Source organism: Mesoplodon bidens (assembly GCF_964165515.1).
Source record: "Mesoplodon bidens genome assembly, chromosome: 9".
Taxonomy (NCBI): Eukaryota; Metazoa; Chordata; class Mammalia; order Artiodactyla; family Ziphiidae; genus Mesoplodon; species Mesoplodon bidens.
The window spans coordinates 15,673,689-15,695,195 of record NC_138166.1 but is presented as its reverse complement, the minus strand read 5'-3'; the positions used below and the strand labels follow the sequence as shown (position 1 = coordinate 15,695,195).

General features: G+C 40.6%; 1 protein-coding gene across 1 annotated transcript in view; it reads left to right on the top strand.

Moving 5' to 3' along the window:
- VPS41 (VPS41 subunit of HOPS complex) overlaps positions 1-21,241 on the top strand; it is a 193,655-nt gene extending 172,414 nt beyond the window's left edge. Inside the window, exons 23-29 of the mRNA XM_081243488.1 lie at positions 8,940-8,994; positions 9,686-9,826; positions 11,084-11,220; positions 18,087-18,186; positions 18,293-18,337; positions 19,842-19,921; positions 20,485-21,241. Of these exons, the coding sequence (XP_081099614.1) occupies positions 8,940-8,994; positions 9,686-9,826; positions 11,084-11,220; positions 18,087-18,186; positions 18,293-18,337; positions 19,842-19,921; positions 20,485-20,565 (639 nt within the window). The 3' untranslated portion in view covers positions 20,566-21,241. The remainder of the gene's footprint in view (positions 1-8,939; positions 8,995-9,685; positions 9,827-11,083; positions 11,221-18,086; positions 18,187-18,292; positions 18,338-19,841; positions 19,922-20,484) is intronic.
- Positions 21,242-21,507: the final 266 nt, after the last annotated feature.

The window sequence follows — 21,507 nt, the reverse complement described above, 5'->3', positions numbered from 1 at the left end:
TTGTATAGCAACAGGGAACTATATTCAATATCCTGTGATAAACCATAATGGAAAAGAATATGAAAAGGAATGTATATATATGTATAACTGACTGACTTTGCTGTACACCAGAAATTAACACAACATTGTAAATCAACTATACTTCAATAAAATACTTACCAAAAAAAAAAAAAAAAGCATCCTAAGCATGCTGATGGTAAAATGAAGGTCATGGGGTACAGATTCACCTGTTTTGTCTAAAGAGAGACTCAGAAAATTTGGTCTCCGTTTCTACTGAATATAAAGTTAAGAACTTAAAAAATTTAATCCCCCCTTCCACCCACCCCCAAGACATTTCTACTTCAGAAGAGTTTATAGATTGTTTAGTCCAAAAGACGTTGAGGTTATATTTTGGTGTTTGTTTTTATTTTAAATGGGAAGTGTTTAAGGTTTCACGGCATTCAGAGCATGTGGACTCACTACTGTAGATAATTCACTTCCAACAGAATACAGCTCTGTCTTTCTCATTTCTGGTTGTCTGCCTTTGCTGGGATTGGGTAATCGCTGAGCAAAGGAGTGAAATCTTCAAGAATCCAGGTCAAACTTTTTTTTTTTTTTTTTACACAACTTTATTGGAGTATAATTGCTTCACAATGGTGTATTAGCTTCTGCTTTATAACAGTGAATCAGTTATACATATACATCTGTTCCCATATCCCTTCCCTCTTGCGTCTCCCACACTCCCTATCCCACCCCTCCAGGCAGTCACAAAGCACCAAGCTGATCTCCCTGTGCTATGCGGCTGCTTCCCACTAGCTATCTACCTTACGTTTGGTAGTGTATATATGTCCATGCCTCTCTCTCGCTTTGTCACAGCTTACCCTTCCCCCTCCCCATATCCTCAAGTCCATTCTCAAGTAGGTCTGTGTCTTTATTCCTGTTTTACCCCTAGGTTCTTCATGACATTTTTTCTTTTTCTTAAATTCCATATGTATGTGTTAGCATACGGTATTTGTCTTTCTCTTTCTGACTTACTTCACTCTGTATGACAGACTCTAGGTCTATCCACCTCATTACAAATAAGTCAATTTTGTTTCTTTTTATGGCTGAGTAATATTCCTTTGTATATATGTGCCACATCTTCTTTATCCATCCATCGGATGATGGACACTTAGGTTGTTTCCATCTCCAGGCTATTGTAAATAGAGCTGCAATGAACATTTTGGTACATGACTCTTTTTGAATTATGGTTTTCTCAGGGTATATGCCCAGTAGTGGGATTGCTGAGTCATATGGTAGTTCTATTTGTAGTTTTTTTAAGGAACCTCCATACTGTTCTCCATAGTGGCTGTACCAATTCACATTCCCACCAGCAGTGCAAGAGGGTTCCCTTTTCTCCACACCCTCTCCAGCATTTATTGTTTCTAGATTTTTTGATGATGGCCATTCTAACTGGTGTGAGATGATATCTCATTGTAGTTTGATTTGCATTTCTCTAATGATTAGTGATGTTGAGCATTCTTTCATGTGTTTGTTGGCAATCTGTATATCTTCTTTGGAGAAATGTCTGTTTAGGTCTTCTGCCCTAAACAGATTGGGTTGTTTTTTTGCTATTGAGCTGCATGAGCTGCTTATAAATTTTGGAGATTAATCCTTTGCACAGTGAAGGAAACCATAAACAAGACCAAAAGACAACCCTCAGAATGGGAGAAAATATTTGCAAATGAAGCAACTGACACAGGTCAAACTTATTTTGACTTGATTGAAATGCCTCAGTCAATAGCATTTGGCCAGAAAGTTTGTAGAGACTTTGCATCACATTAGAAGCCCTTTAGGAATGTAGTTACCAAAGACCAGAGTTCAGGATTTAAAATCACCACAACTCTTACATTCCAAAACGAATCATAAGTTTTTATGAAACTGCTCATTCTAAAGGAGATACAGGGTGGGTAGGAATTTATAACATCTAAAGCAATTTGAAAAGACCATAAACATAGGCTTTTTAAAAAAGTATCCCGAAACAGTTTTTGTTGTACTTTATCATGTGTGCTGTGCTTTCATGTTCCTTGGTTTTATTTAATCTCTACAAAAGTGCAGGTCGGTGGATAAAGTCATTTTATACATGACAAGCTTGAGTCTTGAGGAGTTGAAAGAAACAACCCAAAGTCTAGAGCTACTAAGTCAAAGGGCCAAGACTTGGAACCTGGGTCTCAACTTCAGGTCCCGTATTCTTTCCTCTATGATGAGAAAACATTTTTCAGGTTTAAACAGTTAATTAAAATTACAACAGTAATAAAGATATTCCTTAGTACTGCAATAATCATGAAAGACATCGGTTTTTAAACTGCTCTTTCGTCTGTAATTTCCAGGTAGGGTCATCAGGCACTAGTTTTCATTTGCAAACCTGATTTGCTTATGCCTAGAATAGTTAAAAGCAGAGTATCAGCTTTATTATTAATACCTGAATCTATGATCGCTCTCATATCTAATGGCATTCACAAGGTGGCAGTATTTATGAATTTGGAGGCATAAAGTGGGAGATGCACAGTTTATAAATTTTCCTTAAAAAATAAGACTGGATAAAAGATGACAGGGTGAAGGCTAGGTAGAAATCACTATGTAGTCTATATAGTTGATAAGGTTTCTGTTAGTTAACCCCAAATTTCTAACTGTTACTTACCTTTTACATTAAATCAGGAGAAGGAAAATTAAAATATTATTTTTGCATCATTTTTTACTCAATTTCTGTTATTATTGTCTTGTCACTTTTTTTCTATTATTCTCCTTTTCTGAGCTTGTGTGTGTGTGTGTCTCCTGTTGGCTTTAAAAATCTTTGTTTCCCTACTCTTTTCCTCTAGAGGGAGCTCTATGGCTCAGGAACATTCAAGAATCTAAAATAAGAAAACATGTTTTTATGCTTTACTTGTGTCAGTAATAGAAAAATTCTGTGTGCCAGAAATTTTTTTCTACACTTTACTCGAAAGTCCAGAGATTTCTAGAGTCTCTCCTTTCTCATATAGGAGAAAAGGGTTATTCAAAATACTGTTAAGGAACTTGTCATAAAACATTTATAAATCTGTGAAGTTCAAACTGCAGAGACCCAGATTACCTCTGAGCTTGGTGTTACACATCTGCCTGCCTTCCAGACCACTCTTGACTCCAGATCAGCCTTCAGACATTTCTCCAAAAATGAATGGTCATTTTTGACAGTCCAGCAGTGATGAAAATGGACTACAGTCTACTCTAACAAGGTAGCCACTAGCCACATGTAGCAACTGTGAGTAATTGAAATATGGATAGCGAGGAATTGAAGTTTTAATTTAAATTTAAAGAGCCACTTATAGCAAGTGGCTACTATCTTGGACAGCTCAGGTGAACCTTCAGGCCACAAACTCTCTTTGTGGTTTGAGACACTCATGTTTTCAAGCATCCTCATGTGTTCAAGAATAGGAGGGTGGCTCTGTTTGCAACTCCTGAGTGGTACCTTAAAGTGTCAGTGAATTTCCAGGTACAGAATTGATTTATGGATACCTTTAAGTAATACACCACTTTAAGCATCATTCTCATCTTTATTCACATTGTCTTTCTCTAAACATTCTATAATACCTATCCAGTTGTATTACTGTTACCAAACATGAGTTTGTGTGCCCGACACACAGCGAGGCCACACCAAAACATCGGAGTTTGGAGCAGAGAAAGTTGTATTGCAGGGCCATGCAAAGAGACGGGTGGTTTGTGCCCCCAAAAAACCCAAACTCCCCAAAGGGTTTCTGCAAAGCATTTTAAAGGCAAGGTGAGGGAGGGGTGTGGTTGGTTGCTGCAGACTCCTTGGTGTAGGAATCCTTTGTTCTTGGAGCTGTCCACGTAGGTCAGGTCACGATGTTCCTGTAAACCTTCAGCAAGACAGATGTTACTCTGTGTTCTGCAACTTTTTCTCTCTATATGAATGGAAAAGTTTTACACCCTTAAAGGTCAGAGTCTTGAAAATGGGCTATCCTGTATATTTTAGGCTCTAGGCAACATTCTTAACTGGTAGCAAAAGCAATGGAATACAACGGTTAAAATATAAGAAACAGATCCAACATGGAGTCAGATTTGTTCTTCCCTGTTACACTACCATTTGCCGTCTGTCTGTGAATGACACAGTCTCACCAGGCCATACACTGTTCGTCCAGCTGTATCTTCAGCAGCTAGCACAAATCAGTTGGTTTCTCAATAGTTTTTTCTTGGAATAGTCCCAGACCCTCTGACTTACAGTTTTGCTTTTCCCATTACTATTTAACTTCTCACATGTCTATCCTGTCTTTCCTCTAGTATGATTCCAGAAGAGTTAAGAACTGGTAAGAAAGTTCCATTCTTTATGATGATGACTTATGGGTATGACCATATAGAGATTCATAAACCATGTTTTAAATCTAAACGAGTAAGGATTTTCTAATTATGAGTTAGGATTTGCTTCATCTACAAAGTGATAAAAATACCAAAATAATAATGGCTTAAACAGAGGAGCAGTTTAGTTCTCTATCATGTGGAAGTCTTACTGGAGTGACCCTGGTGGTGGTAGCAGCCACGGGGTCAGAGACCCGGGCTCTTTTCTTGTTTCCCCCACCTTGTATGACCTTGACCTCATGATGTAAGATAGTATCATCCATGTTTCCAGCAGCAGTTTGGATGAAAGGATTAAAAATGAGAGCACGGGTTCACATTCCCAGAAGCCGCCATCCCACGTTTCTGGTTCACCTCCATGGTGAACACTAGTCACATAGCTCTCCTACCACTGGGGAGGCATGAAGGTTTTGTTTTAATTCTGGGCAGTCACACACCCACCTAAAGTCTTATTACTATAGAAGAAATGGGTAAAGGATATTGGGGGAACATCTAGCCATCTCTACCATGTAATTTTTTAAAATTTTTATTGGAGTATAATTGCTTTACAATGTTGTGTTAGTTTCTACTGTATGGCAAAGTGAATCAGTTATACGTATACATATATCCCCCTTTTTTAGATTTCCTTCCCATTTAGGTCACCACAGAGTACTGAGTACAGTTCCCTGTGCTATACAGTAGGTTCTCATTAGTTATCTATTTTATACATAGTAGTGTATATATGTCAATCCCAGTCTCCCAATTCACCACACCCCACCCTTCTCCCCTTGGTATCCTTAAGTTTGTTCTCTACATTTGTGTCTCTGTTTCTGCTTTGCAAGTTCACCTGTACCATTTTTCTAGATTCCACATATAAGTCATATTATACGACATTTGTTTTTCTCCTTCTGACTTACTTCACTCTGTATGGCAGTCTCTAGGTCTATCCACATCTCTGCAAATGGCACTATTTTGTTCCTTTTTGTGGCTGAGTAATATTCCATTGTATATATGTACCACATCTTCTTTATCCATTCCCCTGTTTGATGGACATTTAGGCTTCTTCCATGACCTGGCTATTGTAAATAGTGCTGCAATGAACATTGGGGTGCATGTATCTTTCTTGAATTATGGTTTTCTCTGGGTATATGCCCAGAAGTGGGATTGCTGGATCATATGGTAGCTCTGTTTTTAGTTTTTTGAGGAACCTCCATACTGTTCTCCATAGTGGCTGTATCAATTTACATTCCCACCAACAGCACAGGAGGGTTCCCTTTTCTCCACACCCTCTCCAGCATTTGGTTCTAGATTTTTTGGTGGTGGCTATTCTGGAGACTGGTGTGAGGTGATACCTCATTGTAGTTTCGATTTGCATTCCTCTAATAATTAGTGATATTGAGCATCTTTTCTTGTGCATTTTGGCCACCTGTATGTCTTCTTTGGAGAAATGTCTATTTAGATTTGCCCCCCATTTTTTGATTGGGTTGTTTTTTTGATATTGAGCTGCATGAGCTGTTTATATATTTTCGAGATTAATCCCTTGTCGGTTGCTTCGTTTGAAAATATTTTCTCCCATTCTAAGGGTTGTCTTTCCATCTTGTTTATGGTGTCCTTTGCTGTGCAAAAGCTTTTAAGTTTAATTAGGTCACATTTGTTTATTTTTTAAATTTTCATTACTCTAGGAGGTGGGTCAAAAAGGATCTTGCTGTGATTTGTGTCATAGAGTGTTCTGCCTATGTTTTCCTCTAAGAGTTTTATAGTGTCTGGCCTTACATTTAGGTCTCTAATCCATTTTGAGTTTATTTTTGTGTATGGTGTTAGGGAGAGTTCTAATTGTATTCTTTTACATGTAGCTGTTCAGTTTTCCCAGCACCACTTATTGAAGAGACTCTCTTTTCTCCATTGTATATCCTTGCCTCCTTTGTCATAGATAAGGTGACCATAGGTGCATGGGTTTATCTCTGTACTTTCTATCCGGTTCCATTGACCTATATTTCTGTTTTGTCTGCCACGTAATTTTTAAAGGAATTGTGCAAGTAATCAAATTAGTGGTGTCTCCTCCTCACTGTGACCTTCAGGTCTGCTCATTTAAATGATTGTGTACTTTAAAACATATCTTAGTTTCATTCCAATTCTAAAGTAAGGTGTTATTTAAAATTTTTTTTTTATGTTTAGTTTGGTTTTTTTCCCCCTCCATTGATCTCTATGATCTGCCTTTCTTTCCCCTCCCTTTTAGTTGTTAATCTCCAACCAGAGACACATATTTAAAGATATATTCTGCATAAATCTTTTAAATCAAAAATCACAATCTCAAATCTAGCTTCTGTTATTTTCCAAGAACAGCCTTAGTTAGTTGTTTTTAAATGACGACTCTAACTATGCAACCCAGTAATCTTCCTCTGAAACCTTTTCTGCCTGCTCACCTATTTAAAACATATTTCTTGCCCACTTACTGTGAGCCAGGCGGTGTGCAAAGCACAGGGTTTAGAACGCACATGGTTCCAGCCAAGGGAAGTCAGATGAACAATTGGGGGAGCAGTTCACTGCACCTGTGATTAAGTGTGGTGAAGTGTGCAGGATGCAAGGAGAGAGAGTACCTGGGATCTGACCACGTGTAAGGTCCAGCAAGTATTTGCTGAAGGACCTGCCAGGGCTGGAGGGGGGTGGGGGAGGTGGTGTTCCAGGCCGAGGAACCACAGCAGGCAGGCGAGCAGGGTCTGTGATGGAGCTGCTGGGAAAGGCAGGGCCAGATCGCAGGTGCCTCATAAGCCACCAGAAACAGTCTTGGCTTCCATCTGGAGCACAGCAATGCAGTGTGCAGGTTACATGGGAGGTGTGTGAGCTGCGGTTTCCTGCTGGACCCCCTCTCATCACACTGCACCCAGTTCAGGGGGCACCCCTTCTGTGAAGCTTTTCACAAGAGGCCACAACCAGAGCCCACGTCCCGTATCTGTGCACGTGGCCCTCTATTCACGTTCCCCCAGTCGTGGGACTCTGTGCTACGTCTGGGTGACCCTCCCTGGACGTGCGCTCCCTTGGGTGGACTCATGCGGCTGTTCCTTCTCTTACATGGCAGTAGCAGCAGGGTTTTTATTACCATCATCTGTGCATCTGCATCCCTCCTGGCCCCCTAGTACCCAGCAGAGTGCAGAGTGAATGTGTGCCAGTTCATTCAGGATTGAATTCTTTATAAATGCCCAGTGTGTCTTCTTTCTTACACTCAAGGAGATGCTGTCATCTGTGTAATCCCTCTTTTTTTAATTTTTAAATTTTATTCATTTATGGCTGCGTTGGGTCTTTGTTGCTGCATGTGGGCTTTCTCTAGTTGCGGCACGTGGGCTTCTCATCGCGGTGCCTTCTCGTTGCAGAGCACAGGCTCTAGGCACGCAGGCTTCAGGAGTTGTGGTTCATGGGCTCAGTAGTTGTGGCACACGGGCTTAGTTGCTCCATGGTACGTGGGATCTTCCTGGGCCAGGGCTCGAACCCATGTCCCCTGCATTGGCAGGTGGATTCTTAACCACTGTGCCACCAGGGAAGTCCCATCCCTCATTTCTTGATCTCCTTTTTGACACTTCTTGATTGTCACATGTGTTTTTTCTCTTTTATTAACTTTTTATTTTATATTGGAGTACAGTTGATAAACAATGTTGTGTTAGTTTCAGGTTAGTACAGCAAAGGGATTCAGTTATACATAAACATGTATCTATTCTTTTTCAAATTCTTTTGCCAATTAGGTTGTTACAGAATACTGAGCAGAGTTCCCTGTGCTATACAGTATCTCCTCGTTGGTATCCATTTTAAATATAGGAGTGTGTACACGTCAATCCCAAACTCCCTAAATATCCCTTCCCCTCTCGGTTCATCCTTGTTTCTGCAAAAGGCATTATTTCATTCTTTTATGGCTAATATTCCATTGTATATATGTACCACATCTTCTTTATCCATTTTATCAGTCGGTGGACATTTAGGTTGCTTTCATGCCTTGGCTATTGTAAGTAGTGCTGCCATGAACATTGGGGTGCACATATTATTCCAGTTTTCCTCTCACTTTTGACAGATCCTTGAGCAGAGTTCTCTTAGGTCTTGTGAGCCGGCAATAGAAATATTCCCAGTGTTTAATTCTTTACGCAGCAGATGTGTGCTGAGCTCTGGTGTGCTCCATACTGGGAACTTGCAGCCGTGAACAGTAGTGCCTTCCTGGAGGGCACAATTCAGTGGAGGGGAACAGGGCTTAGACCAGTGCCTGTGAATTAGGTGGGGGGCAGTGCCGTGAAGAAACCTCAAGTAGCATAAAGAGAGAAAGCCTCGTGGGAAAGAGCCTTTCTTTTAGCATCGTGCTCTCTGCCTTTGCTCTGGAATGTTCTGCCTCAAACATGTTATCAGGTAAATTGTGTAGGGTCCAGTACCTCTCTGAGAGGTAAATCAGGACAGCCACAACAAAACTGAGGAGGTTTGTGTTTTGTTTTGGCTCTGTTTTGTTTTTAAAGGGAGGCAATGAAAAAAATTCTTTCAAACTTGTATGTTTAAGTGACTCTATAGATATTTGTTCTTGGCTGGTAACCCATAATAACTTTTGTACCCTGCTTTACTTCAAGGCTCTTGAGATCTGTCAACAGAGAAACTTCGTAGAAGAGACAGTTTATCTTCTGAGTGAGTAGCTTTTATTCATTTTGGTCCCCATAAACTAAGGAATGGGGTGACAACGTGATGTAAAGTGTATAAGAATGGACATAGGTTTTAGACCAGAGTAACACAGAGGTCAGAGCCTGATTTGTATAAGAAATTGAATATTTAGTAAAGGAGACTTCACAGCTCAATAGAGAAGGTCGCATCATTGAATATATGCTACTGAGATAACAATTAGAATTGTGTACTAAATGACCAAAGCTGTATCAGTTCACACCTTACAATATAAATCACAATAAACTGTAGATGGGTTGAGAACTTTTGTTTTTTTTTCCCCAATTCTCATAAGAAGGAAGTCAGAATCTGACAGACCTTGATTCAGATTCCAGGTCTGCCATTTAGTAGCTGTACGACCTTGGCAAGGCACTAACATTCCTATGTCCTTTTATAAAATAGAAATATTAGTAGAACATACCTCATAAGATTATAGTGATGATTACATAAAATAATTCATGTGAAGCGCTTAAATGAGTACTCAGGACAAAGTAAACACCCAGTGAGTAGGAAATACTGATTTTACTGAGTTACAGATGTCATATAAGGAAATATGTTTTTTGTCACAGCCATCAAACTACGTAAACAAATTAAGAGATATGTGATTTCTCTTAAAATGTTTCATTACATTATCCTAAATGTATTTCTCACATTTGGCTAGGCCGAATGGGTAACAGCCGAAGCGCCCTGAAGATGATCATGGAGGAATTACATGATGTTGATAAAGCAATTGACTTTGCCAAGGAGCAGGATGACGGGGAACTCTGGGAAGATCTGATTTTATATTCCATCGACAAACCACGTAAGCAGAAAAGCCATCTGCAGTCACAACCTCTTTCTCTCCGTTTAGCCAGTTGTGTCTAGAGTAGGAATCATCTCAAGATGCACTGAGTTAAAAATACGGTGAAATATCTGTAATAAAAATAGGCCAGGGTACATAGTAATGATTTCCAGTACTCTTCTTGTGCAGGGAAGCCTGGAGCCTCATCACTTCGTATTAGCTGAACTTGATAAAGAACACTTGGTTGAAGCATATTTCTACCTACTGCACCCAAATGGAATAGAAGATTTTGGTTTCGTTTGTACACAGGGGGCATTTATTTTGAAAGTGTGTGGTCTAGCCCTTATCGAGTCTCTTTATGGAAACCCATAACCGTTACTGGACATTGACCATATATGGAGGTTTGCTACTGTAGCGTTGAGCCTCTCTTTCCTGCCCTGTTTTATCAGTGCAGCACCAGGAGTGTCTATCTGCTGCCTCTCCCTGACCATCTGCCTGGGGTCTCCCATTTTGGAAGGAAACAAAGGCAGTCACCTAACGGTAACGCAAGTCCTCTTTTAAAGATACAGATATGATTCAGAAACTAGCAGTCATGGTTTAAAATCTTTCCCCTTTTCCCTTTTTTATTTTTTGGTCAGAAGGCTTGTCTGTTTCAAGATTTTCAAGTTCTAGAAACCGCTGTTATGATTGTTTTTTAATAAGAGATTCAAGAGGAGGGTGTTATTCAAGTCCATTTTAGATTAAGGTAGCTACATGCACATATAGCTCGAAGAATCTAGTTTAGCCTGATAGAGTGGTGGTCTAAGGATCTTAAAGGAGGCAAAGTTCGGGTAATGAAGCACACTGTGAACCTGGGCCTGCCCTGGGTTTGAATTTGGGTTCAAAAATCACTAGCTGTGTGACCCTGGATGAATTCATTAACCACCCCATTTTCCTTTTCTGGAAAATGGGAACAAATAGCATTCCTACCTTGGCAGAATAGGAGAAACGTATATGATAGCTGAGCCTTAGTAAATTCTCAAATACTAGTTGCCCCCCTTTGGCATTACAAACTGTGTTCTGAAGTAATCATTTGTTCTCATCTCATTTTTTCTTAATCCCTTCTCATTTAGCTTCTCCTTCGAGGAAGGTAAAGGAAGATTAGTTCCTGGGAGGATTTAACAATTCAAATGCTTTTTAACACTTACTTAAAGGAAATAACATTTTCTTTGAGTGACTTTCGAGCTAAAATTGCATTAGCTACACTGCTTATATGTTGTTTCCCACGGTGTCTTGTAGCCTTTATCACCGGCTTGTTAAACAATATCGGCACGCATGTTGACCCAATTCTACTGATTCACCGTATTAAGGAAGGAATGGAGATTCCTAATTTGAGAGACTCCTTGGTTAAAATTCTGCAAGACTACAATCTGCAAGTAAGTATCTTTTCTTGGACAAATGAGCATGCTGAATAAGTTGACTGACTACTGGATAAACATTTCTAGGGCTTATTTTGGACATCAATTCAATTTGATAGTCACATTTTACTTAGGCCCAGATATTTGGAATACCATTCAAACAGAGAAATTAGAAATACCGCCCTTGCAGGAAGCCATCGGTATTTCTTAACTATCCCCAGACTTACTCTTCTTGATGAGTAGGCATTCTTACATTTATGGGATAAATATAGCATGGCACTGGGGAAGGTGCAGGCATTGTTACAGTGGCTATTAGATCAGACCACCCAAACCACTTTTAAGTAGAATGAGCATTGTGTCCATTTGGAGAAATGAAAAAAAAATTTTTTTTTCAAATAGTTTGATCATTTCCTTGAAGCCACTCAGTAACCTGTTGCCTGAAAGATGTTCAAATAACAGAATTTCATTTTACCTTTTGTCTGTTTTCTAGAGTATTACAAGCGTACTATCTGCAGTGATTCAGAATTTGTGATCAGAGCCATTATCTTCCTATAAATAATTAATATGCTAATCACAAAGCATCCCGATCTTCCTTAAAAAGCCGCTAACAGTGACTGTATTTCAGAATGCTGGTAGCTTTCAGAGAACTTGAAACTATTTAAAGCCCATTTCTTGAAAAATTCAGACTGTTCTTTCTCTAGCTCGTTTGAAAATGAGCCTTTGGTAGAATGTGGATGAAATGGCTTTCCTGGAAACATTGAGATTTTGCAGGTAGAGCTGAAAGACGCGGTCGTGGGGAGAGAAGTGGTCTCCAGGGTAGGAAAGGAGGAGCATGTGATGACGACTTGTGGGCTTGTCATCACTGGGAAGGGTGCAGAGCTGGGGGGGGGCCGCCTGCTGAACTCGGGGTGGTGGCCTCAAGGAAGAGACTTGGGTGAAAAGGAGAAGAAGATGAGGAAGGTCAATGGCGTCAAAAAGAAAAGTCAGAGCTGTAAAGGAATTGTTTTTGGGAAGTCATTTAAGTGTCTCTGAACAAGTCTACCCCAAGGAAGGGGACAACATCATTCCCCCTCCTGTCCTTCAGCTCTACTGTGTGAAGCCTAAGCTGTAAAGACAGAGCTGGAGGGCCAGGATCTTGTGGCCAGGGAGGAGGATACTGTTACTTGAAAATCTCCAAAGGAGTCGTTGTGAAGGTGTTCAGACAGTGGGGTGAAGGGAGAGGTCCGGTGGAATTAGTCAAGAGACCATGAGGGCAGGAGTCGTCCAGGGTCCAGCTTCCTCCTCGAACTGGGAGGTTAACCCTGCAGCCCACAGGTGACTGTGGTCTTACGGGGTAACACAGCTTTAAAGAAGAGGTCTTCCTGAGGGTGAAAAGTGACAAAACAAGGAGCCTTGGCTTAGGAGGCTTTTGGGAAATTGGGGGTCATGGGAAAGAAATGGGTATTTGGTTTTGGCAAGTAGGTTGACGATCTGTTCTACAAAAATCTTCCAGATGAACAGGTATTTATTTATGGTGGAATTCGGGGGCTTGCAGGTGAGGTGAGCCAGGGAAAGGTTATTGCAGGAGGGCCAGGAAGGAAGGAGAAATAGGAGAGGTGACGTGAAGGGCTTGTGCTTTGTGCAGCACCTGAAGGATACAGAAGAGCCATCCAGGCAGGAAATGATTCACTTCATTCTGAAGCATGCGTTGGCTTTGGGGAAAGCAGTTCCAGTGTCAGACCTCGTAAAGCTCAGGACATGAGTGAGTTCGATAATGATGTGTATCTCCTCAGTACTCACCACCCCCGGGTCTGCCTGGATATGCTCCAAGTTGCAAATTCCAGTTTGTTGGGAAGTCATTTAAGTGTCTCTGAACAAGTCTACCCCAAGGAAGGTGACAACATAATTCCCCCTCCTGTCCTTCAGCTCTACTGCCTGAAGCCTAGCCTCTAGGTTGAAAAATGTGCCTACAAAAACACCTAATACATCCCTCTTCCTAGGTTCTTTCTGGAGAACCAAGCTCAGGGGCACCACTGGGTCTCACTGCTCATGTTTTATCAATGTAATTTGCATAGTTCTGAGTCAGCCTGGAATAAAAATAAAATTATTATTAGGTGCAAAGTGAATTCTGTCTAAAAAACTGGCCACTAAACAGCTGCTAAATCAATATTTTATCCTCTTAACTTTTAAATGTAATGAGAGCTTTTCCTTAAGATGTGTAAGTGTGCAGTTGGTGGTGTGTTGAGGAGGCTGGGAGTTACTTTACCAGTGAGTCCGAGGAGTGGTGGCAGCCTGTAAATCCCCGACGGGGTGGGGGTGGGGAGTCTCCTCTGGCCCTCAGACATCTTCCTGGAGGATGCAGAGAGAAAATACTCTACTGGGGCAGGTTGTTCAAAGAATCCCAGGAGGTACTTCCTACTTATACATGAAGAAGGAATTTCGAATTATTTTCTATGAAAAAGGTGACCTTTTTTATTAATAGAAATTTATTTTCTTTCTCTAGAAATCACTGTAAAAATATATCTATTTATAGAGCATTTTGAAGCTTCCAGAAGGTTTCACATTCATTTTTTAAAATTTTTTATTCTGTCTAGTGTCTTCATTTGTTTCATAAAACTATAGTTGAGTTTCACATGTTTTAATGGGATAAAAAATTCCCAAGATTTTGCAGGTCCATGAATTTGCAAGGATCTGGACCCTGCTGTGCATGAGGGGGAATGACCGTGGGGGACATTAAGAACCATTCAGTAAACGAAGGAATCCATAGTCAAATGTTAGGGAAAGGTTATCTCAGGGCTTCTCAGCACTTTTTTTTTTTTTCTAATTTGCATTCGGAATCCAAGGGTCAGCTTTACAATCAAGTAGACAGCATTTTAAAACTTATTTGGCCACTGAAAATGCTTTGGGAGATGACTCCTTAGTGAATTGCTAACTGGAAAGAGAAGGTACAGAGAAAGTTCAGGGGAAAAATTTCTTCTGGTTCTAATTTCATGTTTTCTAAAATGCAACAACTTTTCTCAGTTGAAGTTTAGCATGAGGCATGTCAGATGTCTATGACATCATTAAAGTTAAGGAAAAACCAACCACATTATCAGTGTTTCAACTGTTTAACTTATTTTTATACCTTGTTACATTGTTAGTACAATGCGTCAACAAAATTTAGCTTCAGTGAAGTAAGAAGGATAAAAGTACCCCTTATACTTCATAAACCTAAAATGTTTCTAGGTCTGATTTCAAGGACAAAGAGCACTTGTTTTGATATAAATTATTTATGAAACAATATGATATAAATGATATTTCTATTTTTACATTAAACTGACCACAATTTCCAAATTATTTTTATGCTGTTTCATATTTGCAAGACATTTTATTTATAAATTTAGCATTTATTTATTGTATTTATTTAGCATTTATATCCACTTCCATTGCTTTTTTTTTTTTTCCTCTTAAGAGTTCCAGCATCTTTGTTCTTAAACACTTCTCTTTTGACAGTCTTATTTGACAGTCATTTTCAGTAATGATCCTTAAGGAACTGTCCTCTCCATTTTACATGTAAGACTGAGTCTCAAAAAGTTTTGACTCGCCAGCCTGGGAAGGTGAGGAACTGGGTTTGAACTCAGATACTCTGACTAAATGTTTTTCTCACTAGTTGTCCCACTGGTCTCTGGAGATGAAGTCACTGTACTGGCAGGTTACAACACAGGAATATATAGGATTGTCTTGGAAGATGAACAGGCAACCTGTTGTCTTTAAAGAGCCATGGACATGGTATTTGCAGACCTGGACTCTAGTCCCGGCTTTGCCATTAACAAGCCTGTTGACCTTTGGGGAGGGCACATAAGCTCTCTGGGTGTCCATTTTCCCATTAGATTAAATCAGTATTTGTTAAGCCTGGCAGCACACCAGAATTATCTGAATGCTTTTCTTAAATTACCAAGTTTCAGGTACCACCCCAGATCTGCTGGAGAGGATTAGGGACTAGGTCCTTAGACCACCTTGGTGTTTCTTACACACTCAGCCTGGCACTGGGCTATACATTGACATTTAGGAGCTTCTAGATTAGATGGTCTCTGAAGTATTTCTCTCAAGTTCTCAGTATGGTCCTTTTATAAGCAAGCCTTTACATAGCGAATGCAGCTGCGTAGTCTTAACGATATTTCTATGGAAATCATTCGTAATACTTATTTTGGAATCTGTAATAAAGTAGCTTAGATTTTTCAGCATAAGTTTTTTAAGTTATATGTTTGACTGTTAATAAACACATTTATTTAAATATTTGCGTGCCTACTGTGTTAGATCCTGTGCTGGGTAGGTACTTACAGGGCTTCCACGTGTTGTCTCAGGGACCAGGAGATGAGTAGAATGCAGCTCGAGCAGCTCATGATCTGAATGAATATTTCTAGGAGAAGCAAAAAGCTTTCTTACGTTTCGTTGAACTTCACACATGTACATGAACACACACACAGGAAAACTGACTCCAGACATCTCTGCATCTATCAAAGTTCTTTTCCCATATTTACATTTGCTACAAACTCCATGTGCCTTTATCATTTCCCCATAGGTCTCTACTTTGAAACCCAGAGACAAATGAATTAAGAGGAAATAGCGACTTATTTCCTATCTGCCTTTTTCAGGGGCCCACATAGGTTTCTTTTTGACCCCCCAGTGCATAAGCCCTTAATTTCTTCTAAGAAAGAGTTTTTAAATTTATATATCCCCCAAATAAACTTTTAAAATAAAATCTATTTTTTTCCTTTAAAATTATTTCAGTTTGGCTTCACCACAGGTAGCCTGTGACAACCAACTATAGCTTCTTTAGTCAATTCGGTACATGCCTACTTTGTGCTATTGTAAATTTAAATGCAATTGCATTTATAATTCTATTTTTGAACTCCAGCATGAGGCCTTAGAGTCTTTGTCTTTTCCTTCTTATTTCTCTGCAATTCATCACCTTTGACAATAATCCCAACAAAAAGCAAAGTTTTTTCAAGTAGAATTTAAATCCCATTGCATTGTGGCCTAAATAATGGATCAGAAATTAGGTAAAGTGGTTTCTAGGTCTAGCTCTGGTATCTTATTGGGGGCTTGTAAAACCAGGTAACTATCTCACGTGCAATGCCGATGATAAGCACTACAGTATGAACAAGGCAATGTCAGCAAAAAGTTCAACATTTCAAAGAATCATTTAAAATAGAAATCTCAGAAACTTGGCAGTCTTGTATGGCATTTTTCCCATGGCAGCTGTTTTTCATGAGCCATAATAACTTTGCTGATGTACAGTCCTTTTATTGCTTTATAAAATGTGAGTCTTGGTGCTTTTGCTTTTGCTTGGAATTATTATCAATGATGATGAACTGCAGAGAAATAAGGAAAAATAGGGAGAGTCTTGTGTTAGTTTTCAACAGCTATCTTATAAATATGTTCTTATTTAATCTTATAATAGAACAAGGTATGCTTGTAATGATTACAGAAGCTACAACTGATTGACATGAAAACGATGAAAAAGAAAGAATAAAGGTAATATTAAACATAAAATTTAGAAAAACTGAGAACTATGGAGGGAAACAATGTAATGTTAAGGAAACTAGAGTGGTTGAGAAGGATATAGGAAGAAGTTAGTAACATACAAAGCTCTACTTGTGTATTTTCCCTTCTCCTGGCTATGTGCCTCTGAATACTAAAGTTTTTCCTAGAAAATACTTTCTGTGGGCAGACAGATTGTGCCTATTTAGAAAAATGTAATCCTGGTTAAGAAATGGTTCCTTCTTAGTTGTTGTTGTTTTTTCTTCCCTGTTTTCTAAGTTTGCAGACACCGTGGCTTCTGTCTAGACTGCCAGGCCCACCATTCATGCCATGGGCCTTAAAGACCCACTCAGGGTCATAGCCAGCTCTTTTTGAAGCATTTTGCTGTGTTTTTTATTTTATTTTGCTAAGTTTTTATTCTAGTATTAGAGCCTGAGCAGCTAGATACGTTTGCTTATAAGTTTTCTTAAAGTTTACCAACATTAGTATTTGTTATTTTCCTCTTCCAGTATGCTTTTGTGACGTCTGTTACAGTTTTAATGTCTTTTTAAAATGAATCTGAAAATTTCAATTTCTAGCATCATTTTAAAGAATAAAACTTAATAGGCAGTGTCTCAATTAATGTAGAAACAGTAAAATCATGTAGTTTCCTGCTCATCAGCTTTAGAAATGGTGGGTATAGAACTCTGGACATCTGTTTTCTTGGCTCATCTGTTTTCTCGGCTCATGTAATTAGGCGAGAAACCCCCTGGGTGCATTCACCCACTACCGCTGCTCCTCGGGATCTGAGAGGAGGACATGTTATCATAGCCGATTGGGGATGGAGGACCACTGCTGACCGCTTCCAGTTCCCTTCCCTGGTGGCATGAATTGAAACCACGTGAAAGCAGAACGTCCACGTAGGTTTTAGAGTTGAGAGTGACTTTGGTGTGAAGAAAGTCAGGATGCAGCTCCGCCTTTGCCGTGACCCAGAGCTGAGTGGCGGTGATGTCTTCATTGTGTGAATTTCCATGGCATTTCCACAGAGCCGCACAGAACCACGTGCACTAAGACCCACTGGGCCAGAAGATGTGGGCACTGCACCAGAGTCTCCCAGCCCTTCAGGCCTTGAGCATCTCCCTCTTTGAAAAGCAGCATCAAGTTCTGGTGAAAAATGGCATCTGGCTAAAGCACACCTCACAACTTGCAATAAAATACCGCCCCCCCCAAAAAAAAAAAACAAACAGAAAAGGGTGGAAGCTCACATTAGTGCCAGAGGAATTGGTCTGAAAGGGAAAGGGGTCACCTCTCCCTGCTGTGCCGCTGCATGGGAGCAGTACGTGGCTTCTCCCCCATATTTGAGTCTTTTTAAGATGGCTTTTCTTTCACAATGTGTGCATTAGATTCTGCTTCGTGAAGGCTGCAAGAAGATTCTCGTAGCTGACTCTTTGTCCTTACTGAAGAAGATGCACCGAACTCAAATGAAAGGCATTCTGGTTGATGGTGGGTAAAATTGAAAGAATCCTATTGGAACTGCCTGCCTTGCTATCAGAAAGGACACAGCAAAGAGAAACATTGTATAATCCCAAGTGTATGTGTTTCCTTGCAGAGGAGAACATCTGTGAGTCCTGTCTTTCCCCTATTCTTCCATCAGGTAATATATGGTTGGGAGGGGAAAAAATCCCCAAATACGTGTTAAAATTTTGAAGTTAGCTGATTACAATTTATAAAATTATATACCTTTTGGGATAATCCAGTTTAGAGAAGAATTTCAGCCCATGTTGCTACTCAGTTGCATGCTGGTGCTGCCGTTCCTTAGAGCTGAGGCTCCCAAGCTCTTGAGTGAGTTGGCATCGGCCGGCAGGCTTGTGAAAACTCAGGTTGCTGGTCCCATCCCCAGAGGTGCTGATTCGGTAGTGCGGGGTGGGACCTGAGAATCTGCATTTCTAACAAGTTCCCAGGTGATGTGGATGTGACTGGTTCGGGGGCCAGTCTGAGAACCACTGCCCTAGTACAGAAGGAAAGAAGATGAAAACTTACCATCAACTTGTTAGATTCCTAGCTAGCAGAACCGTGTGTGTGCCTGGGAAAAAATGTATAGGTAGCTTTCCCTTTCCTTTAAGCTTTTCACTGCTATATGGATCTAGGCACCCAAGTTATCTCACATTTCAATGGAAACAAATACCTTCTAATGGGAACTGTGACTCCTTAAAAGACACGTACATTTGTTTATAGTTCCTGGTAGCTATATCTCTCTTCATATAATTAAAGCATTTTATGTAAGGATCATAGGTCCTGAGAAGAGGAATTTCCGTAATTTGAAAGTAGAAATTAAAGCATAGTTGTTGAGATGCTAAAAAAAATGCTTCTTGTGTATAAATTCAGCATAGAGAAGTACTAAAAGACCTAGTTTGTGTGCCATTTATTTAGCTTTAAGGGGTTATTTAGCAGAGCAGGAGCACAGGAAGTTCCCCGTAGGGTGTTTTTTAGAGGTTTAGATTTTAAGTGCTTGTGTTAAAAACTGCAGTGGGCAGAGGAAAAGCAGTGAGCTTTCATAGGGTTTTAGGCAGTGTTTTAACAGAAAGAGAACACATGCACCTGCACTGTATAGTTAGATTAAACTCCTAATTTAATCTGTTAAGGATTCAGTCTTACCGGAACCAAGCTGGCCACACAGAACACGAGCAGAAGAGGTGTGGTGCCCCAGCAGAAGTACAGCACAGGGCAAGGTCACAGCCTAGGATGTTAAGCCCAGCTGTGCCCTGAAGAATGGCCTTGGCAAAGGCAGTAGGTGAACCGACAGAAAGCATTCTCCCAAAGCCACGGAATCCACTTCAGTAGTGTCATGACTGTGTGTACGGGGCTGGAGGAGGGAGAGCTTTGCACATACACATACTGATGCTGGTTTTCACAACAAATGCTATTGCCTTGCCATGAAATCGTCCCCAGTAATGAAGCTGTAGTAACTGACTTGGAGGCCAAGCAGGTAACCTGGGACCCCCATAGCAACAGGACTGTCACACCTGCCCTGTGTTCAGCCATGCTGCACTGCAGGGATGCGCTCATCAGTTAGCATCCCCCCGAGGCAGCTTACTGCTGGAAAGTGAAACTTCTCCTATTGCACTGAGCTCTCCTCTCTTTCCTGCCCTCTCCCCCAGACGCAGCTAAGCCCTTCAGCATGGTGGTCTTCCACTGCCGCCATATGTTTCACAAGGAGTGCCTGCCTATGACCAGCATGGTAAGTTGGCTGCTTGGCCACCAGCAACTCGAGAGAAATCAGTGCAGCCAGCGGGATGCGCTTAAAATGATAACCACAGTCCATGTCTCAGTTATAATATAGTTTATGTCACATCAGAAAAAGCAACGTACCTGCTTCTCAAATGTAAAAATGCTTAGTATACGATACTAAACATTTATAAAAGCATCTTCATGGAAGTAAATTTGTTGAGATAAAATTGATGACAGTTGAGCTTTAGAAATGAGCTACAGTGAGAACCATTTTCTATAACTTTCTCACCCAGGTTTCTGTATCATGACACTGCTATTTTTTCAGTGTCAAGTCGGTTCCCCCAGGTCCCCTTGGGTCACGTTAGACTTGTCTTGCTGTGGGGTGTCTTTTGAGTCCAAGAATAACAGCTGGTCTAGACAGGATCCTGTGTGAACCAGCAGTAGCCTCCAGAAAAAGGAGCAGTGTTTCATCGCCTGATCCCCATTCCCCCACCAGTGCTCCCATGATATTTCTGAATATGAGAGTAGAAAGGGTTGATCTTTTAAAACCTGCATTTTTAATTGCGTTTTTAGAATTCTCCCGTGCAGTTCTGTAACATCTGCAGTGCTAAGCACCGGGGACCAGGAAGTGCCATTTTGGAGATGAAAAAATAGCCCAGTTCTGTTTGTCAGCCTCTTCCTCGCCGCTCTCTGAAGACCATTTCTGCAGCAACAGAAGCTTTTGTTGACACCAGTGCTGTCAAGAGATTTGTACAGGTTTATGTCATGCTTAAGAAAAGCTTCTTCATCTTCTCCCATTTACTAGATGTTTCTCTTTGCACTTGATAAAGTGAGGGTTTTCCCTGTCCATGCCTTGATGGGGGTTCACAGTCAATATTTCATCATTTATTTGTTTGACTCATTATTTAGGAATGGAAACCTAAGTCTTGGAGTTGGAAGTGACTTTTTAGGTCCTAGTAAAACTGTCCGGCCATAATGGGGACGGCTGAGAGTTGTCCCTGGCTGGCCGAGTGCATCTTCACTGTGGCCCTCCAGCAGCTCCTTGGACCTTGTTTCCATGTGCTCTGCCAGCAACAACTCTCAAATTCTGGGTTTGGCTTTTTTTTTAATATGTCATCAGCTGTTATCTTCTTAATAGGCATTGAATGATACATGGTGCCTGGTGCCACTGACTCAGTGATGTCTGGGAATAACAAGAGCCATCTGATGCTCTGCAGTTTTATGTTGACTAACGACACGTTCTCTTTGTCTCGATGACCAGCAGTGTCTGGCCCTGGCAGGCATTCCGCGTTTGTTGATTGAATAAACATTAGCTCTTCCCACTGTGAAAGACTCACTCTTCCTGGGTTGCACAACTTTAATCAAGCATTCTGACACCCTCTAAGGAATGCAAGAGTTCCAGCACCTAGAGTGTGAGGGAGTGTGGATAGGTTTTCCTAGCAGGGAGGAAACGAGTAACACTGTAGAATCTGAGAGGGATGCTCAGGGGAAAGGGGACCGTGTGATGCCAGAGGATGGACACAACGACGTTTCCTGGAGCATTCTCTGGAGCCTCCTTTGCCCTTGTAGAATGTAGAGAGCATGGAATAGAGGGAG